Source organism: Podarcis cretensis (genome assembly GCF_951804945.1).
Source record: "Podarcis cretensis genome assembly, chromosome: 14".
Taxonomy (NCBI): domain Eukaryota; kingdom Metazoa; phylum Chordata; class Lepidosauria; order Squamata; family Lacertidae; genus Podarcis; species Podarcis cretensis.
Genome location: NC_137183.1, coordinates 33,213,331 through 33,237,209, shown reverse-complemented (window position 1 = coordinate 33,237,209; position 23,879 = coordinate 33,213,331). Strand labels below are relative to the sequence as shown.

At 44.7% G+C, this 23,879-nt stretch overlaps 1 protein-coding gene across 4 annotated transcripts in view; it reads left to right on the top strand.

The window, feature by feature from the left end:
- LMF1 (lipase maturation factor 1) overlaps positions 1 to 23,879 on the top strand; it is a 171,336-nt gene that overhangs the window by 51,355 nt on the left and 96,102 nt on the right. For all 4 annotated transcript variants that reach the window (XR_013832920.1, XM_079952516.1, XM_079952517.1 and 1 more), the window contains one exon: positions 13,796 to 13,861. Coding sequence is in view for 3 of the 4 variants with exons in the window: in XM_079952516.1 (XP_079808642.1) it covers positions 13,796 to 13,861 (66 nt within the window). In the remaining variant the exon portion in view is untranslated. The remainder of the gene's footprint in view (positions 1 to 13,795; positions 13,862 to 23,879) is intronic.

Genomic DNA, 23,879 nt, shown 5'->3' with positions numbered 1-23,879 from the left:
CTGAGGGCTGTGGGAGAGGTTTTTATTTGAATCTCTCCTAACTAAATGCTAATTGAAGTGCTTGATTAACATGAGATCTCACCTCAGGCTTCAGCTATTAACCAGGGCTGTGCGTTGGTAGGTGATTACTGCCTGCTTTCCATTATAAGTGGAGCTGAAATTTAAAAATCACTTTGGGAAGACAGTAATTCCTTCGCATTTTTCAAAGTTTAAGAACACTGTCGTGCAAAGGGCCCAGGTCTCAAGATCTGTGTGATGTTCCAGTATAGCTGAAATTTTTTGTACCTTCCATTTACCCCAGTAGAATAAATGACCACCTTTTCTTATCACTTTTTCTTACATGTTTAGGCTGCCCTGTGGGGCTACAGGTTTTCAGCACACTAGGCAGTTAAGGGGTTAAAGATTTTCTGCACTGCAATACTGGATTGATAATGGGAATCTCAAGGAGCCTCTCAGCTTTCTGTGATTCCCTCTTGCATTTAGTTTCTCCAACTAAAAAAAACGAGACAGGGAAATAACCTCCCCCCCCCCTTCAGAGCTGTCCATCTCCCAATTCCCTTCCTCCTGGAGAAGGGGAGGGGGCTTGATCCAGTAAGCTCCTCCCCTTGCCCCTGCCATGACACCACCAGCATCATCCCAAGAGGTTCCATGGTCTGCAAAACCCATCAAGACTCCCCTCCCTGCTTTCTGCTTCCAGCATCAAGGGACCCCTCAAGCATGAGACAAAACTGCACCTGCTACATTCAGCCAGGGTTTAATCATCTAACATTATTTTTGAAGGTAGGGATGGGGAGGAGGGGAAGCAGCAGCCCTGACTACTTTTTGAGAAATTGCTCTCAAGGCAACAAACAAACAAATTGGCCAGTTCCAGTTTGCTTGCAAAAACTGGTCTCCACCCAAAACAATAAGGTTGTCTTTTTGCCTATGGAGCCAACATCAAATTGAAACCCTGCAGCCTCACGAGCCAAATTTGTTGGCGAGAAATGCCAGTATGTGCATATTGGCCTGTATGTATATATGTATGTGTGTGTGTGTACACACACACACACACACACACACACACACACGTTCTTGTTGTGAGGTGGTTCAAGGAAGCCCTCATTCATGGGGAAATGGCCATGGCTCTGTGGTTAGAGCATCTGCTTTGCATGTAGAAGGTCCCTGGCATCTCCATGAAGAGCTGGGAGAGATTCCCAGTCTGCAGCCCTGTAGAGCTTATGACACTCAGTGCAGACAATATGGAGCTAGTTGGATCAGTGATCCAACTTGGTAGAAGGCAGCTTCCTTTGTAACTCCCAGCTGGGGAAACCTCTGGTCCAAAGGTACCCAAATTCTCTTGGGCTACTGCCCCCTTGGTTCAATAAGCTCATATCCAGTGACCCTCTGCCCTATAAACACTACACAAACACACACAAACACACACAGACACACAGACAGACACACAGACAGACACACACACTATAAACCAGAACACTGGTTTGCAGAACCCACTAAAGAAGATAATAATACGATAGAATTCAAAACAGTAACAATTAACTGCACATCTATTCACAATCCAGTTAAAACTATTCCGTTTAATGAATTCAACAAAACTGGTGAACTTGATCCAGTGATACTAGCTTGTTGAAGTCTGATAGTCATTTACACCTCCTCTTGCCTCTGAGCACTTCCCAGCAAGGTAATCCCACTCCCCTCCTCTGGGGGTGGGGGTGGTACTGCCCACATTGGGAACCAAAGCCCCTCCTTGACTGCAACACCTGGTTTCAGTAGTCATTGCCCCCACACTTTCCAGCCTGTCTCCCAGCTGCCAGGACTAGGAATGTGCTATGGAATCATAGAGTCATAGAGCTGTAGAGCTGGAAGGGACCCTGTGGATCATCTAGTTCAGCCCCCTGCAATGCAGGAATATGCAGCTGTTCCATACAGGGATCGAACCAGAAGCATTTTGCCATTCTCTTTAAAAAACAAAAACAAAAACAACTTGTTGCTCTCAATAGTAAATCCTGCACATTTCCAGTGTTGTTGTGGAAACCAGGAATTCACATATAGTGGTACCTCGGGTTACAGGTGCTTCAGGTTACAGACTCCGCTAACCCAGAAATAGTACCTCAGGTTAAGAACTTTGCTTCAGGATGAGAACAGAAATCGTGCAGCGGTAGCGGGAGGTCCCATTACCTAAAGTTGTACCTCAGGTTAAGAACAATTTCAGGTTAAGAAAGGGCCTCCAGAACGAATTAAGTTCTTAACCCAAGGTACCACTGCATTTATTTATTTTTAATGTATTTATTGCATTTTCGTCCCACCGTTTCCTCAAAGGGGCTAGGCTCAAGGTTGATTTTGGGCTAGTCGCTGCCTCCCAGTTCAGTTTAACAGAGTGGTATAAGAGTCACTCTCTTGTGAACATTGGGAATTTTAGCTGCATGAGGGGAATAGGGGCCTCCTAGCAACTCTTAACAAACTACCGTTCCCAAAACGGTTTGAGAGCCAGTGCGGCATAGCGGTTAGAGGGCTGGACCTGCGGGGCCAGAGTTCGAATACCGACTGAGCCATGAAGCTCGCCGTGTGACCTTGGGCCAGTCATTCTTGGTCTAACCTACCTCGCAAGATTAAATTGGCAGGAGGGGAGAACTTTGTATGCCACCTTGAGCTCCTTAGATGAAAGCAGATAGGATATAAATGTAATAACACACACACACACACACACACACACACACTCTGCTGAAGTTGTATGTGCATGTGCCATGCAACCAGAAACACACCCTGCTGGTGGCAGTGCCGGCAGCCCCTTCTCTCTCTGTGTTTAACTGCCGCCCACTCCTCAGCTGCAGGCAGCATTGCAACAGGTGCACATGTGTGGTCCGGGAGGAAATGCTGGTTTCACGTGTTAAGCTTGCGCTGTGCTGTGGGCTGTCAGCCTTGTTATCCTAGTCCAGAAGGGATTGTACACATAACTTGGGGCATGGCGCTGCCTGAGGTGCCATCAATCACTGATCCACGCCAGCCTGGATTAAAATCCCCTCTCCCTTTAATGACCTTTCCATCTTCCCCCCTCTCAGATGCCTGCTACTTATATATCAACAAGTGAGACATAAAAAGCTGCTCTTGGGGCTTCATCTGTTTCACCGAGAACTCGCTCGGAAGACACCTGGAGAGTTATGGCTCTCCGGATAACCGAAAGCTCAGATCTTTTAAGGACAGGGAGAGACACTCTGTGAATTGTACATATTCCCAGATTCATAGCTGAACGTCTTAGGCAGCTGCAGGCCAACCGTACTTGGTTAAAATAAATGCACAGAATTCCCTTCTTGCAGGTGTTACGAATCTTCAGTGATTCTTCATATTTATCCTACACACGTGTGTGTGTGTGTGTGTGTGTGTGTATTTGGTGCAGTGCAGGCAGGTTATGTAAAGTTAAAATGGTCCCAGGAGCAAGAGGGCTTTCGGGAAGAATGGGGCAGCTTTTGAACTCATGGCCAAATCCACGCCAGTTCTTCTCTAGGTTACTGGAAGCTGACTCAGAGATGAATTGTCTTGCTAGGTCAGGCTAGTAAGGTCCAACGAGCCCTGTAGTCTGTTCCAGCCAGGATGAAAAGCCCTTGGTGCAGGGAATGAAGGAAACAGCCTCTTAACTGTGTTTCACCCTTACTCTTCCATCATCCTTGGAAGGCAAGCAAAAAAACGGTTTTCGAAAAGCCCACGATATGATTTTATAACATGTGGACCTGCAGCAGAATGTTGCAGAGCCGCGTGCTCCTGCTTAGGTGTCAGTTGGCTGTGTCTTCTTTCATGAAACTTTGTTCCATTTCACCCTCCCTGGTTTTCCATTCTCTTCCCCCCCCCCCCCATGCTGATCATTCTCTGGCTGCTGAGAATGCCCTGTCCTCATTGAACTGCCACTCCCTTCATTTAGAGTCCATCTCCTCACCATCTTTTGTGTTTCTGCAAAGCTTCTGGTCCCCCACCTCAATGACTTCCTCTTGTGGGTCATTTTGAGTACAGAAGGACCTGTGCTAAGAATGTGAGTTCACTCTTACTATATTTGCTTGTTTATCTTTCATTTCATTTAATTTTATCCTCCCCTTTCTTCCAAAGGCAGGCCCATGGCCTCTGTCGCAAGGGACTCCAAGATTGTGGCCACCTTCAGAATGTTGAGAAAGTGTCATGTTAGCCACTGATAGCCTTTTCATCCTTCATGAATTTGTCCAGTCCTCTTTTAAAGCCAGTGGTGCTGTGGGTTAAACCACAGAGCCTAGGGCTTGCCGATCAGAAGGTTGGCTGTTCAAATCCCCGCAACAGGGTAAGCTCCCGTTGCTCAGTCCCTGCTCCTGCCAACCTAGCAGTTCGAAAGGACGTCAAAGTGCAAGTAGATAAAAAATAGGTACCGCTCCGACGGGAAGGTAAACAGCGTTTCTGTGCACTGCTCTGGTTCGCCAGAAGCGGCTTAGTCATGCTGGCCACATGACCTGGAAGCTGTACGCCGGCTCCCTCGGCCAATAAAGCAAGATGAGCGCCGCAACCCCAGAGTCGTCTGCAACTGGACCTAATGGTCAGGGGTCCCTTTACCTTTAAGTTGGTGGCCATCGCTTCTTCCTGTGGGAACAAGTTCAACAGTTTAACTATGTACTGTGTGAGGCAGTTCTTCCTTTTTCTTGTCCCGAATCTTTCAACATGCAGGTTCATTGGATGCCCATGGATTCTGGGTGGAACTCAAGAAAACTTTCACAGGCACCGTTGGAGGTACTGGTGGAAAACTGCTCTATGGTTGCAGCCTGTGGACAGATCCTGTGAAGGCTATTCCACAAAGTTAAACTTTCAAATATAACATTATTCCCCTACCCCTTTGTTACTTTTTTGGGTTTTCCATTCTTTTGTGCAGCTTCGCAAAAGCACTTACTGGAAAAGGTGGAAATCTGATTAGCTGAGAAGTCAGATGAGCCCTCTTCCTCCCTCTGCTCTCCAAATTGCTTTGAATTTTGACATTGCAGGCTCTCCAGCTCTGAAATCACATTAGATACGATGCTGTAAACCAAGGATTTATTGCATTCCTATGTGTTTGAAATCAAGCTCAAAATGGGCTGCAGTAAGCAGCTTTAATTGACAGCCACGTCTTCCTCCTTTTTGCCGTTAGGACTCTGAAAGGGAGGGTAATTATCCCAATTGGTTTTATTGCATTAACGTGGGCCGGAGTGGAACATAAAGGGCACTTTCTTTCCTCCTTTTGTTTTTTGCAATGCTTCCTCGGTATCTGTACATGAGAAATGGGAAAGGGACAGACTTTCTGCAGCGAAGCTTCATGGGAATTTTTGGAAAGTGATGTCTGCAACGTTCCGACCTCTGACCTTCCAGCTGCAGTCGCCCCATACTCTGTGGAGATCCCATACTTGACTTCTTAGTAGCCTCCTTTGTACTTTTCTGATCTTGCTTCATTTGTCCGAGTCATAGCCCTTTGGCAAGAAAACGCTGTGGTTTTTATCTCTCTGCCTCCTGCCCCTGCCTCTCCATGGCTTAAAAAGGCACATAGCAGCTAAGACCCCAAGAACCTTTCAGAAATCCTATTCACCACCCCTAACACAGCAAGTCTTCAAAGTCAAACTCTTGTTCAGTCTTCCTCCTTTTTGTGTCTATAAAAAAGATGGGGTGGCGGGGGGTGGGGTGGCGGCGGAATGAGTTGGAGAGAGAAGCAAATAAAAGACAACTGATAATGCTGAGCAAAACCTCATACAGGATAACCCATTAAATTAAATATGATATAGTATAAAACCAGTATTTCAAAAACAATTGTACTAAAATGTATTAAAAACTGCATTCCTAGGTAGGCTTGCTCAAACAAACAAACAAATAAACAAAGGTTTTTAGCAAGCACCAAAATGCTTTCTAAGAATCTGCTCACTTTGTCTCCATGGAGGGTCATTTTCCCTGAGTGGGGCTTGGGTAGGAGAGTTGTGCACAGAGCTGAAAATCTATCAAATGGCAATAAAGGTAGCAAGAGACCCAATTACAGTGGTACCTCGGGTTACATACGTTTCAGGTTACACACTCTGCTAACCCAGAAATAGCACCTCGGGTTAAGAACTTTGCTTCAGGATGAGAACAGAAATTGTGCTCCGGTGGCGCGGTGGCAGTGGGAGGCCCCGTTAGCTAAAGTGGTGCTTCAGGTTAAGAACAGTTTCAAGTTAAGAACGGACCTCCGGAACGAATTAAGTACTTAAGCTGAGGTACCACTGTAGTGCTGTCACCATCACCTCCCCAGGTAGCTGCCCAACGGAGCGATTTCATGTGGCTGCCTCTTAATGCAGATTCAGGTCACTGAGCCTCCACAGCTACCACCCACCATGGACCACTGTTGGCAAGACTGGCAGCAACAGCTGCAGATTAAGTTCTAGATTTATGGTATTATTTTCCCCCTCTTGCTAATTATGCTGTTTTAAATGTGCATTTTATATTTGACTCATTTCAGTAAGGTTTTATTTTGAAATGTTTAAGATCATTTGTTGTTGTTCACTTTGCTGCGTTAAATGTGCATTCCGCAGTTGACCTCCTTTAGCGATGATTTATTTCAAAGTATTTTAGTTTCTTGCTCATTCTGTTGCATTGAATGCATACTTTATGTTTTACTTTCTGCAGTAACGTTCTATTCTGGATTGTTTTATTTGATGTTTTAATGTGCTGTTAACCGCTTTGAGGATTTTGTTTTCTTAAAAATTTTAGCGGTACACAAATGAAATGAATAAAAAAATAAACAACATTCTTCAGGTTGTCTCAGAATTGTTATAATCAGGTTGACTCTGAATTCTTACAATTTTTCACTTCAAATCCTCCCTGCACAACCAGTGTTTCCCAAGCTTGCATCAATTGAATTTTGGAAACGTAGCTTAAGGCCATCAGTCTCCCTTTCATTGTCATCTCGAGCTGTTCCAGTGGGGTTTGTGTGCGTCTTTCTTAACCCACCCAGCCACCCAGCTCCAACTTATTTGGAATAAATTTTGGCCTGAAAAAGGATCAAAGATGGCTTTGTTCTTTTTTGACATTCTGCAGAAGAAGAGGGGGGTGGGGACATCACCCTGACATCTGCATTATAAAGAGAAATGAGGGGAGGGAGAAATTCAGCAGAGAGGAATATAGTTATTTATCCCTCTTCCTCCCTCTCCCCTCCCCCTACTTTTGAAAGATTTTTTTGTCCTTTTAAAAAAAAAAAAAAAATCCCCCACCATGAATGTGGCTCATATTGGCTTAATGCGTGAATGACGTTTTAATTATTTGGGATTTATCACTGTGAAACGGGGCCGAACTTGGGTGAGGTAGGCTGTATATGATGAAAAGAAGTGGAGTTTGCACGACAAGGGCGATATGGAATAGAGCTTCTTTTTGAGCATCCCCTGCTATTTTGGGAGGAAGTAATACCAAAATACCAAAAAATATAGGGACGCGGGTGGTGCTGTGGGTTAAACCACAGAGCCTAGGACTTGCTGATCAGAAGGTCGGCGGTTCGAATCCCCGCGACGGGGTGAGCTCCCGTTGCTCAGTCCCTGCTCCTGCCAACCTAGCAGTTCGAAAGCACGTCAAAGTGCAAGTGGATAAATAGGTACCGCTCCGACGGGAAGGTAAACAGCGTTTCTGTGCGCTGCTCTGGTTCGCCAGAAGCGGCTTAGTCATGCTGGCCACATGACCCGGAAGCTGTACGCCGTCTCCCTCAGCCAATAAAGCGAGATGAGTGCTGCAACCCCAGAGTTGGTCACGACTGGACCTAATGGTCAGGAGTCCCTTTACCTTTACTAATACCAAAATATATCACAGTGCAGCTGCTGGTTCTGCCCTCTGTCCTGCCCAAGTAGCTACTTCTTTTTTGAGTGTTTCCAGGCTTGTCATTCGTGGCCAGTTCTCCAAAATATATATTAAATGATCAAGAGCCTGGAGTGACTCCCTTATGAGGAAAGGTCACAACTTTTGGGACTTTTTAGTTTAGAGAAAAGGAGAGTAAGAGGCAACATGATAGAAGTTTATAAAGTTTTATTTATCATAGTGAGGGACTTTAAAAAGGGCCAATAAAAAATAACAATAAAACAAAACTGGGGAGGATTAATATATTTTAAATGCAGCATTTTCCCAGTAAGTGAGACCCAGCAGGTCAACATGCTCCTTGACACTTTTACCACCGAGTTACCAGAGCCAGTTCTTCCATAAACAAAAACTAATAAGGAACCGGGGTACGGTTAATAAGGAACCACACCTTTTTATTGCAGTAGTTTCCAGATTCCTTGTACTGAGGGGTTGGGATCAAAGAACTGGAAGTTTTTTAACATATTCGGGATAAACAGAGAGCTGATTTGAAAAAAGATTTGTTTGGTCCATGGTGAAATGTTGTGGAGGATTGGTCTGTGGATTGTTGGGAGAGTTCAGGATGGGTGAAAGAAAGTGTTTCTTCCCATGTCATAGGAGTTAATCTATGGAACTCACTCCCACAAGAGGCAGTAGTGGTCACCAACTTGAATGGCTTCAAAAGAGGATTAGGCAAATTCAGGGAGGAGAAGTCTATGAAGAGCTGCTAGCCACAATGGTTATGTCCTGCCTCCACTATTAGCGGTATTAAGTCAATGAAACAGCAGAGATATCACCTTGCCAACAAAGGTCCGTATAGTTCAAGCTATGGTTTTCCCAGTAGTGATGTATGGAAGTGAGAGCCGGACCATAAAGAAGGCTGATCGCCGAAGAATTGATGCTTTTGAATTATGGTGCTGGAGGAGACTCTTGAGAGTCCCATGGACTGCAAGAAGATCAAACCTATCCATTCTGAAGGAAATCAGCCCTGAGTGCTCACTGGAAGGACAGATCCTGAAGCTGAGACTCCAGTACTTTGGCCACCTCATGAGAAGAGAAGACTCCCTGGAAAAGACCCTGATGTTGGGAAAGATGAAGGGCACAAGGAGAAGGGGATGACAGAGGACGAGATGGTTGGACAGTGTTCTCGAAGCTACCAGCATGAGTTTGACCAAACTGCGGGAGGCAGTGGAAGACAGGAGTGCCTGGCGTACTCTGGTCCATGGGGTCACGAAGAGTCGGACACGACTAAACGACTAAACAACAACAACAAGTCAATGAATACAAGTTGCTAGTCATTGCAGGTGGGCAGAATGGTGTTGCGCTCACATCCAGCTTACGGGTTTCCCAGAGCTGGTTGGAGTGAACAGGATGCTGGACGAGATGGGCCACTGGCCTGATCCAGCAGGTTCTTCTCCTGCCCTTGTATGAAGTAGTACATGCCCTTTAGCTCCTCAAACACTTTCCCCTTCCAGAGTTAACAGTCTTTTGCTGCTCTCTGGAGAAGGACAGTGGAGAAGAGGCTGTGCTCAAAACCAGCTGTGACCTCTGCTGTTGCCTCGGTGGGTGGCCTTATTCAAGCTACATACTCTGAGCCCTTCGTCTGCAATTGACCTGCCTCACAGGGCAATTGTCAGAATTGTGGAAAGAGCATAAGTGAAGCCCTGTAACTGCTCCAGTAAACAATAAGGGTGGTAGGCATTTGCTTTGGTTTGGGAAGCCTTTGTTTCAGTGTTTGCCAGCCTCCGTTTTGGAGGCCCAGACAGCCTCAGTGACAAGGGGGGTGTAGATTTGGTCCCCGGGCTTGTGGTTCCCCATCCCTTCTTTACACTCATTGGCCAGAACACTGGAAGGAAAGAGTTGGTTCATTTCTTACTGAGCTGTTGGGTAGAATACTCCCTGTCAGATTTGCCTGTTCTCTCCCCTTCCCTTCCTTCTCACAACTGTGTGATATTTATTTCTATAGCGTTTTGTGCACAGACAAAACCCATATTTCATTTCTGTGACTCTGCATGGAAAGTGGCTTCTCTGCCACTAAGCTACGAACTTCGCCAAAATGATTTTCTGTGGTTTTTAAATATATCCTTACCGTGCACCGCTTAGAACGGTGCATCAGTTATTATTATTATTCTTAAAAAATACTTTAAACAATCTACCTTATGGAATTATGGAGGATTTTGCATGTGCAGTGTGCTGTGGACACCCAAATGATGTTATTCAACAAGTTTTCAGAAGTGAGCTGTCTTTTCCCCTGTGAAGCAGTTTGTCAGCCTGGGCTGGGTGCGGCCTAACTGTCTGCCGGCTGGCGAGCGGTCTGATTTGCAAAGCCCGTTTGCCTACCTGGCCTATTTGAATCCCAGGCAAAACAGCTCCCTGGTTCACAGCAAAGGGCTGCATTGTTCCTAGCCGGATTTTGCATAAGGTTCTTTGGCTTAAGTGAGAAGTCGGCGGTAGGGAGAGGGAAGGGTGTGGCCCTGCAGTCGATTAGGTGGCTGCAGTCCAAACAGGCTATTGAAATGTCAAGCAGTTGACGCGAAACCCAACCTGTAACTTTATAGTTTCTGTGGCTTCACATAAAAACAACAACAGCAGCAGGCCCAACGAGCCTCCCATTCTCTCTAAGCTTTCTTTCTTTCTTTTTTAAATTACCTTTATTTCCCACCTTTTCCTCCAAGGAGCTCAAAGTGGTGTGCATGGTTCTTCACTCCCAGTTTTATCCTCACAACAACCCTGCAGGGTAGGTTAGGCTGGCCCAGGTTCACCCACTGAGCTATATGGCTGCACGGGGATTCCAACCCTGGCCTCCCACATCCTAGTCTAGCATTCTAACCATTACACCACACTGGCTCTCAGGGATGGCTCCTTTTCCCTTTGTAGTATTTTAAATGTTTTCTGTTGAGGGGGAACCAAATATCCTACAGGTTGGACACCATGGAGTCTCTCATGTTCCCTGTTTCTTTTGTTACCTCCCTGTACATCAGGGTTGGGAGGGGCTGTTGCCCTCCAGATGTTGTTGGACTACAGCTCCCAACATGGCTGACTGCTGACCATGGGGGTGGGGGTGGGTAGCATGGTACAACTTTCAACAGTCATGGCTTCCCCCAAATAATCCTGTTCTGGAAACTGCAGGAGGGCAGAGCACTCTTGTACTCGGACTGTGCTTGCTGGTTTCCCACAGGCCACTGTGAGAACAGGATGCTGGACGATGTGGGCCTCTGGACTGATCCAACAGGCTCTTCTTAGGAAGCATTAGACGTTTAGCCACCATGGAAGCTGGTTAGATGGTCCCTCTGCTAGGTTCCAAAGGACTAGTACATATTTCACTAAAATATTAACATCTGTAGATCTTGAGAATTTGTCTGAAAGTATATTTATGCAGTGACATAGGGCTGAGTCTTTAAAAATGATATTCCACCATCTAGGAATTTAACTGCTCCTCCTGCTCCTTATACTGTATCTTTGTCCCTATTTGATATTGAAGAGACTCATCAAGCCATCAATTCTGTACTTTTATCTCTCATGTGGTGTAGTGGTTAAGAGCGGTAGACTCATAATCTGGTGAACCGGGTTTGCGTCTCCGCTCCTCCACATGCAGCTGCTGGGTGACCCTGGGCTAGTCACACTTCTCTGAAGTCTCTCAGCCCCACTCACCTCACAGAGTGTTTGTTGTGGGGAAGGAAAGGAAAGGAAAATGTTTGCTGCTTTGAGACTCCTTAGGGTAGTGATAAAGCTGGATATCAAATCCAAAGTCGTCGTCTTCTTCTTCATGTTGCTTCAGTTTCTCTGGATAGCACCCTCACATTTCCTCTCACTTGCTTTCCCGACACAGATCTTCCAACAGTCTCATTGCTCTTCCCAAGCCTGATGTCCGTCTCCCTTCCCATCTTTTATTTAATTACATAAGACAATGGACCACCTTACTGGGGGGGGGGGGGAGGAGAAGGTAGTCATTAAATGTACCACCAGAAAGCAGAGCCACAGGTGTCCGGAACATCCTTTTGACTAGCGAAGCCTCCTTTGGTTGAGATATTATTGTGAGATCTTAATCAGGATGTCCTGCAGAAGCACACATCAAAGGTGGGTGCTCTAGTCCCACATGCCTTGAGGCTTCCAAATACATCTTTCCTGCTTCCAGGTTTGTTCTTTGGACGGGCATCTTTCTTGCTTGGCACGGCTGGCTTCTCCCCTCCCGCCCCCTCCTTTGTCTTCAGTCCTGGCTTTGAGGCCGCGAAATTCAATCCTGAGATTACTGCCAACCTTTAAATTGGTGGACCTCTCCCTCTTCCATTGTAGTGCTGCAAAGTTTTTTCTTTTACCTGCTGACCTTTTTGTAACCTGAGGGAGAAACAGGACTGCTCTCCTGCACACCTCTCTTTGCCTTCTTTCCCTCTCCAATTGTTCTAAAAACACGATGTGATCTCTCTAATCTGGGGTGCTGCAGTTCCAGCGCTCTCAGACCCAGAACAGGGAGAGGCCTTTCAGCATCCTTCTCATTTCTGTTCAGATTAGAGGTGCAGGAGATATTTGTTCAGCCTGCATTTTACTTTTTATTATTTTATTTCTGTATATCACATATCTGTCTATTAACGTCTATGCTGCACTTTGTCAGAAGAACACAAGATGGTTTATACCCAGCACTGAACTTACTGAAATATATTGAGACGTAATAGCTATACAATACCATAGAATCATAGAATGGTAGAGTTGGAAGGAACCCAAGGGTCATCTAGTGGAACCCTCTGCAATTCAGGAATTGCAATGAAAAGAAAATCAGTTATATAGATGAAATTCATAATAAAAAGCAATACATTGTAATAAAAAAAATACATAATACAGTAGCACCTTGGCTTACGTAACCCTCTGGTTACATAAACTTCATGCTACAAAAGCAATAAACCTGAAAGTATTTGACCATGTTTCGACACATGCACAGAAGTGGTCTACCGCCACATTCATGCGCAGAACAGTGATCCTCGGGTTGCAGAAACCTCAGAATCCGGCCGGACCTCTGGAACAGATCCTGTTCGCAACCAGTGGTACCACTGTACAGTCAAACCTTTGGAAGTTGAACACCTTGCAAGTCGAATGTTTTGGCTCCCGAACGCTGCAAACCCAGAAGTGAGTGTTCCAGTTTGCGAACGTTCTTTGTAACCCGAATGTCCGGTGTGGGTTCTGCGGCTTCCAATTGGCTGCAGGAGCTTTGTGCAGCCAATCAGAAGCCATGCCTTGCTTTCTGAACATTTTGGAAGTCGAACGGACTTCTGGAATGGATTCTGTTTGACATCTGAGGTACGACTGTACATAATGAATACATACTAAGCAGCAATATTACATTATACACAATATCATTCCGCCAATAAACTCCATAGCCCCTGTGAAATAGCATAACATAAGTTCTTAACCTACTTACCTACTTCGTAAAACTTTTTTTAAAAAATGCAAACCTACCTAATTCACACTTTCCAAAACAATATGTGTGCTGAAACTCGGCTCTCATTTGAAATACACACAACTCTGATTTTTGTGAATCAGTACTCCAGCCAAAGAAATGTGCAGAGCAAAGGGCATAGTGGTGTTATATAAAAATTATATTAGGAGGCAATGCACACAAAATGATGTGTGCAAACAGCGCATCACTACTAGCTTATTGTTATTGATATATTGTGAAAAATGCCATATGCACCATTTGCTTTGCTTTTGAACCAAAATATTTTTGGGAAAACTTGTGTGCTCAGGAACTGTAGGAGCACTCAGTGTTCATAGCCTTTGCATGTGTTGTGGGTGTTTAATTAACCTCCAACCTTCCTGGTTTTTAGTTGTATTTTCATTACCAAATGCTAGAAGTCCATTGAAAGGAAGGATCCAGATTTTGGAAATACCTTTTAACACCTTTTAATAAATACGGCTTTTAAATTCTCATCTGAATTGTGATGCTAAAAAGAACCTCCCTTTTCTGCCCCACCCCCCTTTTCTTTGACAGGGTTTGATCAAAATCCGAGGGGATCGTTGCTGGAGAGATCTGACCTGCATGGACTACCATTACGAGGTAAGCTGCCAAACATGTCTTGTGGATTTCCTGTAGTTATCTGTTGTTTCAGCCTTTGCATCTTCCCTTCCAATGACATATTGGAAGATACGTGTCTGTAGAGAGAGAATGCTCCATTTGCAGCAAGCAATATGAGTCCACTTGCTACAGAGCGTTTTTTGTTGTTGTTTCAATCCAAACCACTTCCTGCAAATAGGAGAGGTTACCTGTAACCACCATTCAGTTCACCAGCGATTGAAGGAAGCCCCTTTGACTCTTCCATGCACAATCAGCTGTACGGCACTAATAGCACACCTTCAATGGAGGTCGCTGAAACAGCCAATTAGCTGGTTGGCAGCAACAGAAAGCCTCTTTGAACTTTGACAGCTGCCAGTCACCTCATGTCATTATGGGCAGCTGTGGGGCGGAATTAAGGATGCAAGGAAGTGGTAGGGTGCTGTAACTCAATCTACCATTGGACAGAAGGGATCATGAAAGCTGCTCATATATAGGTGAGATCAGACGATAGAATAGGCTCTTGGTTGTACTTGGGGACCTCTTGGACCTGTTGAGTAAACATTGGCCAACCCAGCTTTTGTCTCCAGCACATTCATTCTGAGCAGACATGGCATGTGTTTCCATGATAGCTGTGCACTCCCTCCACTGTTGGAGGCAGTATGTCTCTGCTGGACATCACAAGTGGGGAGAGGGAGCTTGTGTTAATGGGCTTCCCATTGGGGCATCTGGTTGACCACTGTGATCTAGGTGGGGACCCTTTCTCCTGATTCCATGTAGCTCTTGTTATGTAATCTTGCCCAAAGTCTCCTGCCTGAGGTGCCTCACCTTCTCTTGCGGCAAGGCTGCCTCTGTACCTTTTGCAGAGGTAGGCATGGCCTCTCATTGCTTCTTCCAAATTTTTTAATGCTTGGTCTCGCAAACATGAATCAGAGCGGGTAGATAGGGGGAGTCAAGAATGATCAAGCATGGAGGGTGTGTGCTGTTTCTGGTGTTGCAAGATTGTGCACTTTATTTTCCTTCCGGACCCCTGGGTAGAAATGGATTATTATGGAGCAGAAAAGGTGGAACATTTTTCCAGGATGCAGGTGGCACTGTGGGTTAAACCACAGAGCCTAGGACTTGCTGATCAGAAGGTCGGCGGTTCGAATCCCTGTGATGGGGTGAGCTCCCGTTGCTCGGTCCCAGCTCCTGCCAACCTAGCAGTTTGAAAGCACATCAAAGTGCAAGTAGATAAATAGGAACCGCTCCGGCGGGAAGGTAAACGGCGTTTCCGTGCGCTGCTCTGGTTCGCCAGAAGTGGCTTAGTCATGCTGGCCACATGACCTGGAAGCTGTCTGCGGACAAACGCCGGCTTCCTCGGCCCATAGAGCGAGATGAGCGCCACAACCCCAGAGTCGGTCATGACTGGACCTAATGGTCAGGGGTCCCTTTATCTTATTCTTCAATGGAAAAATTTCTATTTCATGAGTTTATTGGTAACAATTAAGGGATGCCAGTTTGAAAATTGGACAAACTTGGCAGTTTCAAAAGTTTTTAGCTTTGTTTGTTAAAATGCAAGTAAGATCAACATGCCAGATGAGATCATTCTCTAGGCCCTAGAGTCTAGGGCATCAGATAAATTTCTGATGGAGACTAAAAATTACCCCATGCAGATTGCCCTAATTTGCGGCGGAAATTTTTTTAATTCAGACTTTTCCAGAAATCCCACATCATAGGGTCAGTCCAGGAAATTTCCCTGTAACAACTGAGAGTTCCCCAAATGTGGCTTTGGCATACCATTGACAATTCTTCAAGATGGCCAGATTCTCTAAAGATACACTATGGGTTCTTGGTTTTTTTAATGAATTATTTTAAAAATAATAATAAATTTCCAGAGCCGTGTATTTATACTGTTAACGCTTTGCAGATGCTTTCCTATTCTCTGGAAATACAGAGTCAGTCCAAGATAATCAGGGTAATAAAATGATTTTTAAAAGAAGAAATCTGCAGCTTAACTCTCACCCCACCTCCAATTTGTTGGGATGTGTTTTGGGACACAACCAGCTGAGCAGAACAGCCAAAACTAAAATAAGCGGAAGGGTTGTTGCTGTTGTTTGTTCTTGCTTTTTGAAGTGATATATTCCAAACGAGGCCTTCAAGAAGACTGGGCAAAATGCTGATGTGAGGAGAGCCAATATGTCTCTTAAGAACAGGCTATGGCAGAGCAGGCTCCTTCAGAGGAATTAGTGATGTCTCCCAGATACAAAGAGCAGCAAAGCTGTTTCAGTATAGATCAGGTGTGGGGTGTCTTTGGCCCTTCAGATGTTGCTGAACTACAACTCCCCTCAGCCCTCCAGCAAACATGGCCATAACAACCAGGAATGATGAGAGTTGTAGTTCAGCAGCCCCTGGAGGAGCGAAAGATTCCCCATACTTGATCTATAGCAATGTAGGTCTTTGGTCTCAGTTTCTGGATCGGGGCCTAGAACTGGGTTGCAGCCTGAGCTAAGATGGGTTGTAACAGCAGGCCTACCATGTTGCCAATGCATAATTTTAAAAAGAAAAGAAAAGGGTCCTTGAAATGTCTGTTGGGTTCAAGATTGGCCTCAAAACATTGGAGGCCACTTATGTAGATGGCCAGGGAAGAATCATTCCAAGATTTAGGAACCAGTGGTCACAGCTAGAGCATCTGTTAGAGTTGTCAGTAGACACCAAGCAAAGCAAATTCATTGTTTGGATTGGAATGGTATTCAAAGTTAATTCAGAGAGTCCCCAATAAAACCCCTTTTAAGCCAAAATGTTCTTCCTTAAGATTCTTTTCTCCTTCTGTTATGTCTGCAGCTAGAAATCTTGTAGAACAATATTCGAAAATAGATAGAAGCATGGCAGGATAGACTGTGGAGCATGGCTCTTACGGAAAAAACTTAGGAAGCATCTAAGGCAATTTTGAAAATGTATGGTACACATTTGAAGGACAATGTTGTACGTTTGTCACAAGCCACCCATGGCTCACTGCGAGACAGTCTGTTAAGACAGAGAGTAGAAGATACTTAATTGATATAACCAAATACAGTGGTACCTCAGGTTACATACGCTTCAGGTTACAGACTCTGCTAACCCAGAAATAGTGCTTCAGGTTAAGAACTTTGCTTCAGGATGAGAACAGAAATTGTGCTCTGGCGGCGCAGTGGCAGCAGGAAGCCCCATTAGCTAAAGTGGTGATTCAGGTTAAGAACAGTTTCAGGTTAAGGACAGACCTCCGGAACGAATTAAGTACTTAACCCGAGGTACCGCTGTATAAATTCATATACAAACCTGGTAAATATTTTACTGTATAATTTGTTGTGTGTGTGTGTGGCATTTGTTTGTCTCAGGAAACAACAGAGGAGTGCACTTTGGGGGATAAAGTCAAACTGTTGGAAGGTTGCAACGCCTGCTGTGGCTGTTTTTAGACTGATATAGAGAGACATGTTTTGTTGCAGCTGGGGCAGATGGAGGCATCCACTTGTGTTGCTGTAGATGCACCATGGTGTTTCTTCTCTCTGCACTCCTCCTGGCAGTCAAATATTTCTGGGAGAGGGGAGGTATATGCAGATTCTATGTTGTAAGTATTTTCATAAGCTTATTTAAAAAAAATAAAATGAGAGAAGACAAGTGGGAGCAAATAATTTATGAGAAATTGAGACCACTGTGTTTTGAAAGAGTTTGGAAAGGAAAAGAAATATCTCAGGAAGTGGCTTTCGATATCATCAAACTGTGTTATTTCCCTGTCTGAACAGAGTAGCACTGCTTCATGGTGATTTAAGTCCTATTTCAACAGCCCCTTCTGGAGCTCCTGCATGTTGTTTGACACCTATATGAAACTGCTAGGTGCTGTCAGTATGCTGATGACACACAGCTCTGTTTCACTTGTACATCTGCAGGTGTGGCAGTGGAAGTACTGCGTCGAATTCTGATTTGGGTAATAATGGACTGAGTGAGAACCAGTAAGCAGAAGCTGAATCCAGATAAGATCAAACTCAAGTTTAAAACATTTTAAAACAAGCAATGTCATGAAATGATCTATAGATATAATCCACAGTTTTTAATTGTCAGATATACATAATGAATTTTCATGCCTGGGTAGGGTTGCCTACACAAACAATGTTTTAGAAGCCAGTGAAGGTGCCTGTCTGATAGTGATAGACCTGCTCAGATTCCTGGAGCTTTAAAAAGAGCTAATGGTAGTCTAAGTTTCATCATGTCCAAATTAGCTTGTTGTAGGAAAGCACATTCTGAATTGTGGTGGGAATCCTGTCCATCAAAATTGACAGCAATAGGCTGGAGAAGAGGGTTTTGTGTTTCAACGAGAGCTGCAAGCGTCACGTATCGTTGGCTTGTTAGCTGTTCTTTCATGGCATGCCTGGAATTAGCAGGCCCAATTGACAAACAGATGTGCGGAGCCCAGGTTTGAGGGCTTTCGAGAAGCACTTGTGAATCCAACTGTAACGAAACAAAGGAGATTAAAAAATTCTGCTGCTTCCCTTCCACCCCCTTCCTTTCTCTTCTGCTTTTCATTCTTGCTAAGAAAATGAGAGGCAAGGATAGCAAAAATAGAAATGCGGTAGCTGACAATTTGAATAGTCGGGGGTTGCATTAGGATAGGAAATAAATAAATAAATGCAGAGCTAGAGGGAGACAGAATTGATTTCAGAGTTGAAGAATGTGATGGTCTGGTGATAATGCAGGATCCAGCTCTTAAGCCAGGCTACTGCAAAGAAGACAGTTTAGGGGTGGGAATGGTAGGCTGGTTCTAAAGTATTGCATCTTTACTCTTTAGCCCTGCCAAACCAGAAAGGAATCGCCATTTATCTTCTCTAGCTGGAACTGAAATATAATAGAGGTCCCCCAGGGAAATAAACGCGAACCAGATATTTAAAAAAGATTCAGATGGGTTGATTGTGAGTTTGTGCACAGATATTCTGTGCATGTGGAGGTTTGAAAAGGGGAGAATCCTGTTTCCTGCTTTCACAAATGTAACATGTTGCTTTTTTGTGCCCAAACATGCACATGTTCGCTCATATATTGGCGCATTGGTTTCTGTGCATGAGAAATGAATCTCCACGCAATGTAAGGCCATCCTCTTCAGTTGTATCCAGAGGAACAAAATCAAAATATGTTCGATACTTCTGCACAGGTTGAAATTTTGGATTGTCTTGCAATTTATATGAAAAGTGATTCGTAACTCAAAATGTTAATAATACTATTAACAACAATAACAACAGTAGTACAAAACAACAAGCGAACGAACAACAGTCTGGAAGGCATTTGTACTTCTGCACAAGTAGCTGTTTCACACACTTTTTCAGCTGCCTTTAATGGTGCCTGGTGCCCATTGGAACTGATAGGGCAGAAGGCATGGGGCCCAAACAGTAGGCAGGGTCAGAGCCAATGAGAGGCAGAGCCAATTCATTCTAGTTTTGCCCCTGTCCTCCTCTTCCTTCCTGTTCTACAAGGGCCATGGTGAGACTAAGGAGGAGGAAGTTGGAGAATTGAACCTGGGCAATTCTGCATGCAGAGCAGGTGCTCTATCACTGAGCTGTACTCCCTAAATGATATGGAAGTGACAGAGGAGTGAATGGGGAAAGCTTTTGCATGCAGAAGGTCCATCTCCCTTCTGTCTGAAATCTCTGGGGAGCTATTGCCAGTCCATGTCAACAGCACTGGGCCAAATGGACCTATTGCCGGACTTCCTGTCTTCCTAATTTCCTGTCTTCCTAATGGTAGACCTGGGCAGGGGCACTGAAGCACACACCTTGCTTAACTTATGTGGCCATGATACTGTGAGATGCACAACCTTTCCACTACCCCGTCCTCCAGATACCTGTGCACACGCAAAGGCATGCTTTGGAACACCACAGAGCTAGTGACAGGGCAAAAGCTGTAGCACAGCGGTAGAGCACCTGCTTTTCAAGTAGAAAGTTCAGTCCCCAAAATCTCCGGATGGAACTGGGAGAAGATTGATATCTGAGATCCTGGATAGTCCTTGCTGTTAGTGAACTAGCTGGAGCAATGGGTCTGACTCAGTATAAACCAGCTTCCTATGTGATTTACCTGAGCAACTCACGTGCTCCTAAAATTGGCAATTTAAAGCTTTAGAGCTCAGTGCTTCAAGCAGCACCCCCTAATGCAGACCTGCCTTTTCCAGTTGATTTAGCTTTCTTTTCTGCAAAAAAGAAAAGAAAAAATTATAAGCAAGATGGAACAATCCCTGGGGGCATGCACTCACTCTGCAAATCCCAGGAGGTTTGAAGTACACGAAGATAGCACCCCCAGCACTTGACATCCAGAGGAACGTCTGTCAATCATGAAGCATACATGCATTGGTAATATGCCAGTTGTAGTTTCAGCGGTAACCCGATTCTCGTTCCCATATTCTTTTCTATTTTCTTAAGGATTTGTCTTGAGCCTTGCGAAAGCTTCCTGTATGGCGATTGGATTTCATCTTGCCATTGCTCGTGCATTCTCTCTTGCAGGACCACCCAAACCCCACCCCACTCTCGCTTGGAAACGTTTCCCGTCCCCTTCCAAACACACACAATCTCTCTTACCCCAATCGCAGCTCTTAATCAGGTTAATCCTGGCAGCCTGTTACAGACGTCTAATCCACGGCGACCCTGTAAGAGGCTTTTAGCCCATGGACTAACAGGTGTGGAATTGCAGGGACCCGCCTCTGTTTTTGAGGCCAGGTCTCCATTTCACAACATTCTTAAGGGTCCACAAGATTTGGCTTGTTGATGGAAAACTTGGCTGGGATGGACAGCAGTTTCCAACCTGCTCAGCTCCAGCCCCCTGCTTTTACCCCTGTCTGCATTATAAGGATCCATTTTAATTATTTACTATATCTGTCCTGTAGGGACACGGGTGGTGCTGTGAGTTAAACCACAGAGCCTAGGACTTGCTGATCAGAAGATCGGCGGTTCGAATCCCTGCAACGGGGTGAGCTCCCGTTGCTCGGTCCCTGCTCCTGCCAACCTAGCAATTCGAAAGCACGAGGTGCAAGTAGATAAATAGGTACCGCTCCAGCGGGAAGGTAAATGGCGTTTCCATGCGCTGCTCTGGTTCGCCAGAAGCGGCTTAGTCATGCTGGCCACATGACCCGGAAGCTGTACGCCGGCTCCCTCAGCCAATAAAGCGAGATGAGCGCCGCAACCCCAGAGTCGGCCACAACTGGACCTAATGGTCAGGGGTCCCTTTACCTTTATATCTGCCCTGTCCTGTCTCTTCCTCTCTTTCCTTTTCTCTTTTTTCTCTCTCTCTTTTTTAAAAAAGTAACCATGGTGCTTTCAGCACATCAGCTGAAAACCAATAGTATCCGAGAAGTTCAAGAAATTTATTTAAGGGAAGTATCATTTGATTGTTAAAGAGGGTTGGGGATTGTTCACTTGTTACTAGGGTTGGGGCAGCTAAGTCTATTTCACATGTCAATTTCACACCTAGAAAGAAGTTCCCTCCCCTTTCTGACTGTTCAGTCCCACTTGCATTCCAACACATCTGGAAGGCTGGGGAGCTCTAGTATTGAATTTTTCGGTGTCCTCACCGAATAACAGGTCTCAAGATTCTTTGGGAGATGCTACGACGGTTTGATTGGCAGAAGGATTTACCTTCCTTGCTGTTAGGCCCCATTTATTTATTTACTGTTGCATTTATACCTCACTTTTCTCCAAGAAGCTCAAGGTATCATGCAGGGTTCTCCTCATCCTCCTTTAATCCCCACAACAACCCGGTGAGGTAGGCTAGGCTGAGAGCAGTGAGTGGCCCAAGGTCATCCGGTGAGCTTCATGGTCAAGTGGGAATTTGAACCCTGGTCTCCTAGGTCCTAGTCCGACCACTGTGCACCACTGTCTCTCTTAGGCGAGTCTGTTTCAAATGTACCAGGTGTATGGCATTTCTCCTTCTGTAGCCTTTAAAAATAAATTAATAAATTGAAGCTCTCACTGTGTGTGCTTTGAATATTCTGTACCTTACGGAGATTTCTCAAGGTTGCTAAATGATGAAAAACGGTGCAGTTGGCAAACATAGTTGGGATAAAAGGGCAACAGAGAAATATATGTTGCTGTTTGTTAATTAATGATACTGGGGGGGGGGAGAGAACGAGTACGGGGGCTTGAAACTGGTAAGGGGGCAAAGGAAGGACTGGCAGGTGTTGTGATTGGCACGTCCATCAAGAAGATGGTAGGTGGCAAAATCTACTTTTAACATATTGATGGGCTGGAATATGAGACAGGAGCTGTGGGTGGCAGAAAAGCTGTTTGATTCTGGGTGAAAAAGATTAAAAAACTAACTAATGTTTAAACTTTAAAGTTCTTTTCTTGAAAGCAGGGTGGGTTTGGGTTTTTTTGCCCTTTTGAAAAAAGATGGCTGTAACCAGTAATGAAACGTCTTCTGTTTTTTATTGACGTTTCAGCACATTATTTGATTTCCTGACTAAACGTGCCAAATACATATAGTTTAACTTTGTTTCACATATTTTCCTCACATTGATGGGACCCATACAATATTTATTTTCCACACCCCAGCCTTTTTGGATTGCAGCTAACCTGCTCTTTGCATAGGTCTTTTTCGTGAGGAACAGCAAAAGCTGTGACTTTAAAACATTGCTCCCGAATGAGTTAATGAAAGTTTTGTGCTCTTTTTAAAGAGCTGTGCGTGCCAACCCAGCTTTTAATCTAGGAGTATAAATCACTTTCCCGTCTTATTATTTGTAAAATCCTCCAGGCTTTGGAAATGCACAAAAGGAGTCTTTGTCCTTTTATTAATTTAATTTATAGGTTGGAGAATTTTGTATCGGTGGTTAGCGAAAGCTGATTTGTGCTCCACTCTGAGAATTGGCTGTTCTGGAGTTGCAGCTTGCTCTGCAAAGCCTGATACAGAATTAGGAAATGACTGTCGATTTATAATAAAACACACAGTCACATACATGGAGCAATATTTAAACTCTGTGCCAGCGCACACTGGTTTGCCACAAGAAAGCTGTTAGCATGCTGAAACAAAATAAAGCCATTTAAAGAATGAAAGGCTCTTGTGAGATCAAAGTAAAATGCTCCACAAGAAGAGGCTGCCCGTTGCATCTCTGCATGAGTCATTGCACTGGGCTTGCTTCCTTGTAGTCAAGACAAGCGCTCAGGACTGTAGCGAGGGCAAACAGTTCTTGTTGACCTTTTCAGGTATAAGAGTGCCTCTGGTTTTGATTCAGCAGTGGGAGACACTGCTCTAGCAAGATGCTCACCAAATAGTGTGAATCTGTATGGAGTCTCTTTTTTGTTTGCTACATTCATTTTTTGCTCTCCCAAGCCTATTAAGCATGACAGCCTTTGCCTTTTGGTGCAAGGTGTGTTGGTTGATAGGCATGAAGAAGAAAAAGAGACGTGGTTGGGGTAAATGGCACAGATGCCTTATAGAAGGGAAGGGAAGGCAGTGCGAAAATGCCTATCTGCATTTCTTTATTAAAGGAAAGAAAAGCAAGAGGAAAGAAAGGAGAAAAAGACAGGTGGGGAAATCCCTGTCAGCTCACACGAACAATCCAGTAAGCACCAGTACATCCATCTTAATTTACACATACAACTTGATACTGTAAATGTTGTACAAATGTCTGAATAAGCCAAGCAAGTACATTCAGATATAGGAAGGGCATGAAATTTGTAAGATGGTGAGTATTTATATGGTGGGCATATTATTATTATTATTATTTATTTCATTTCTATATCGCTTTTTATTTTAAAGAAAAATCTCAAAGCAGTTTACAGCATATTAGATGGTGCGTACTGTATTTATCTTTTGTTTCCCTGTGGACTGTCAGCATGCCTGGCAATGAAAAATGTGAGTTTCGGACTTCCGGGTTAGCGCCAACATCTAATGGCGGATTCCCTCCGATCTCCGGAGGGAATCGGCTCAGTAGGGATCTGGTTCTGCCACGACGGCGACGCGGGGACCCTAAAAAACCACAGGTGCGGATGCCTGTGGACGTGGTGACTCGGCGGGCACCATTAGCGCCCCCCGACCC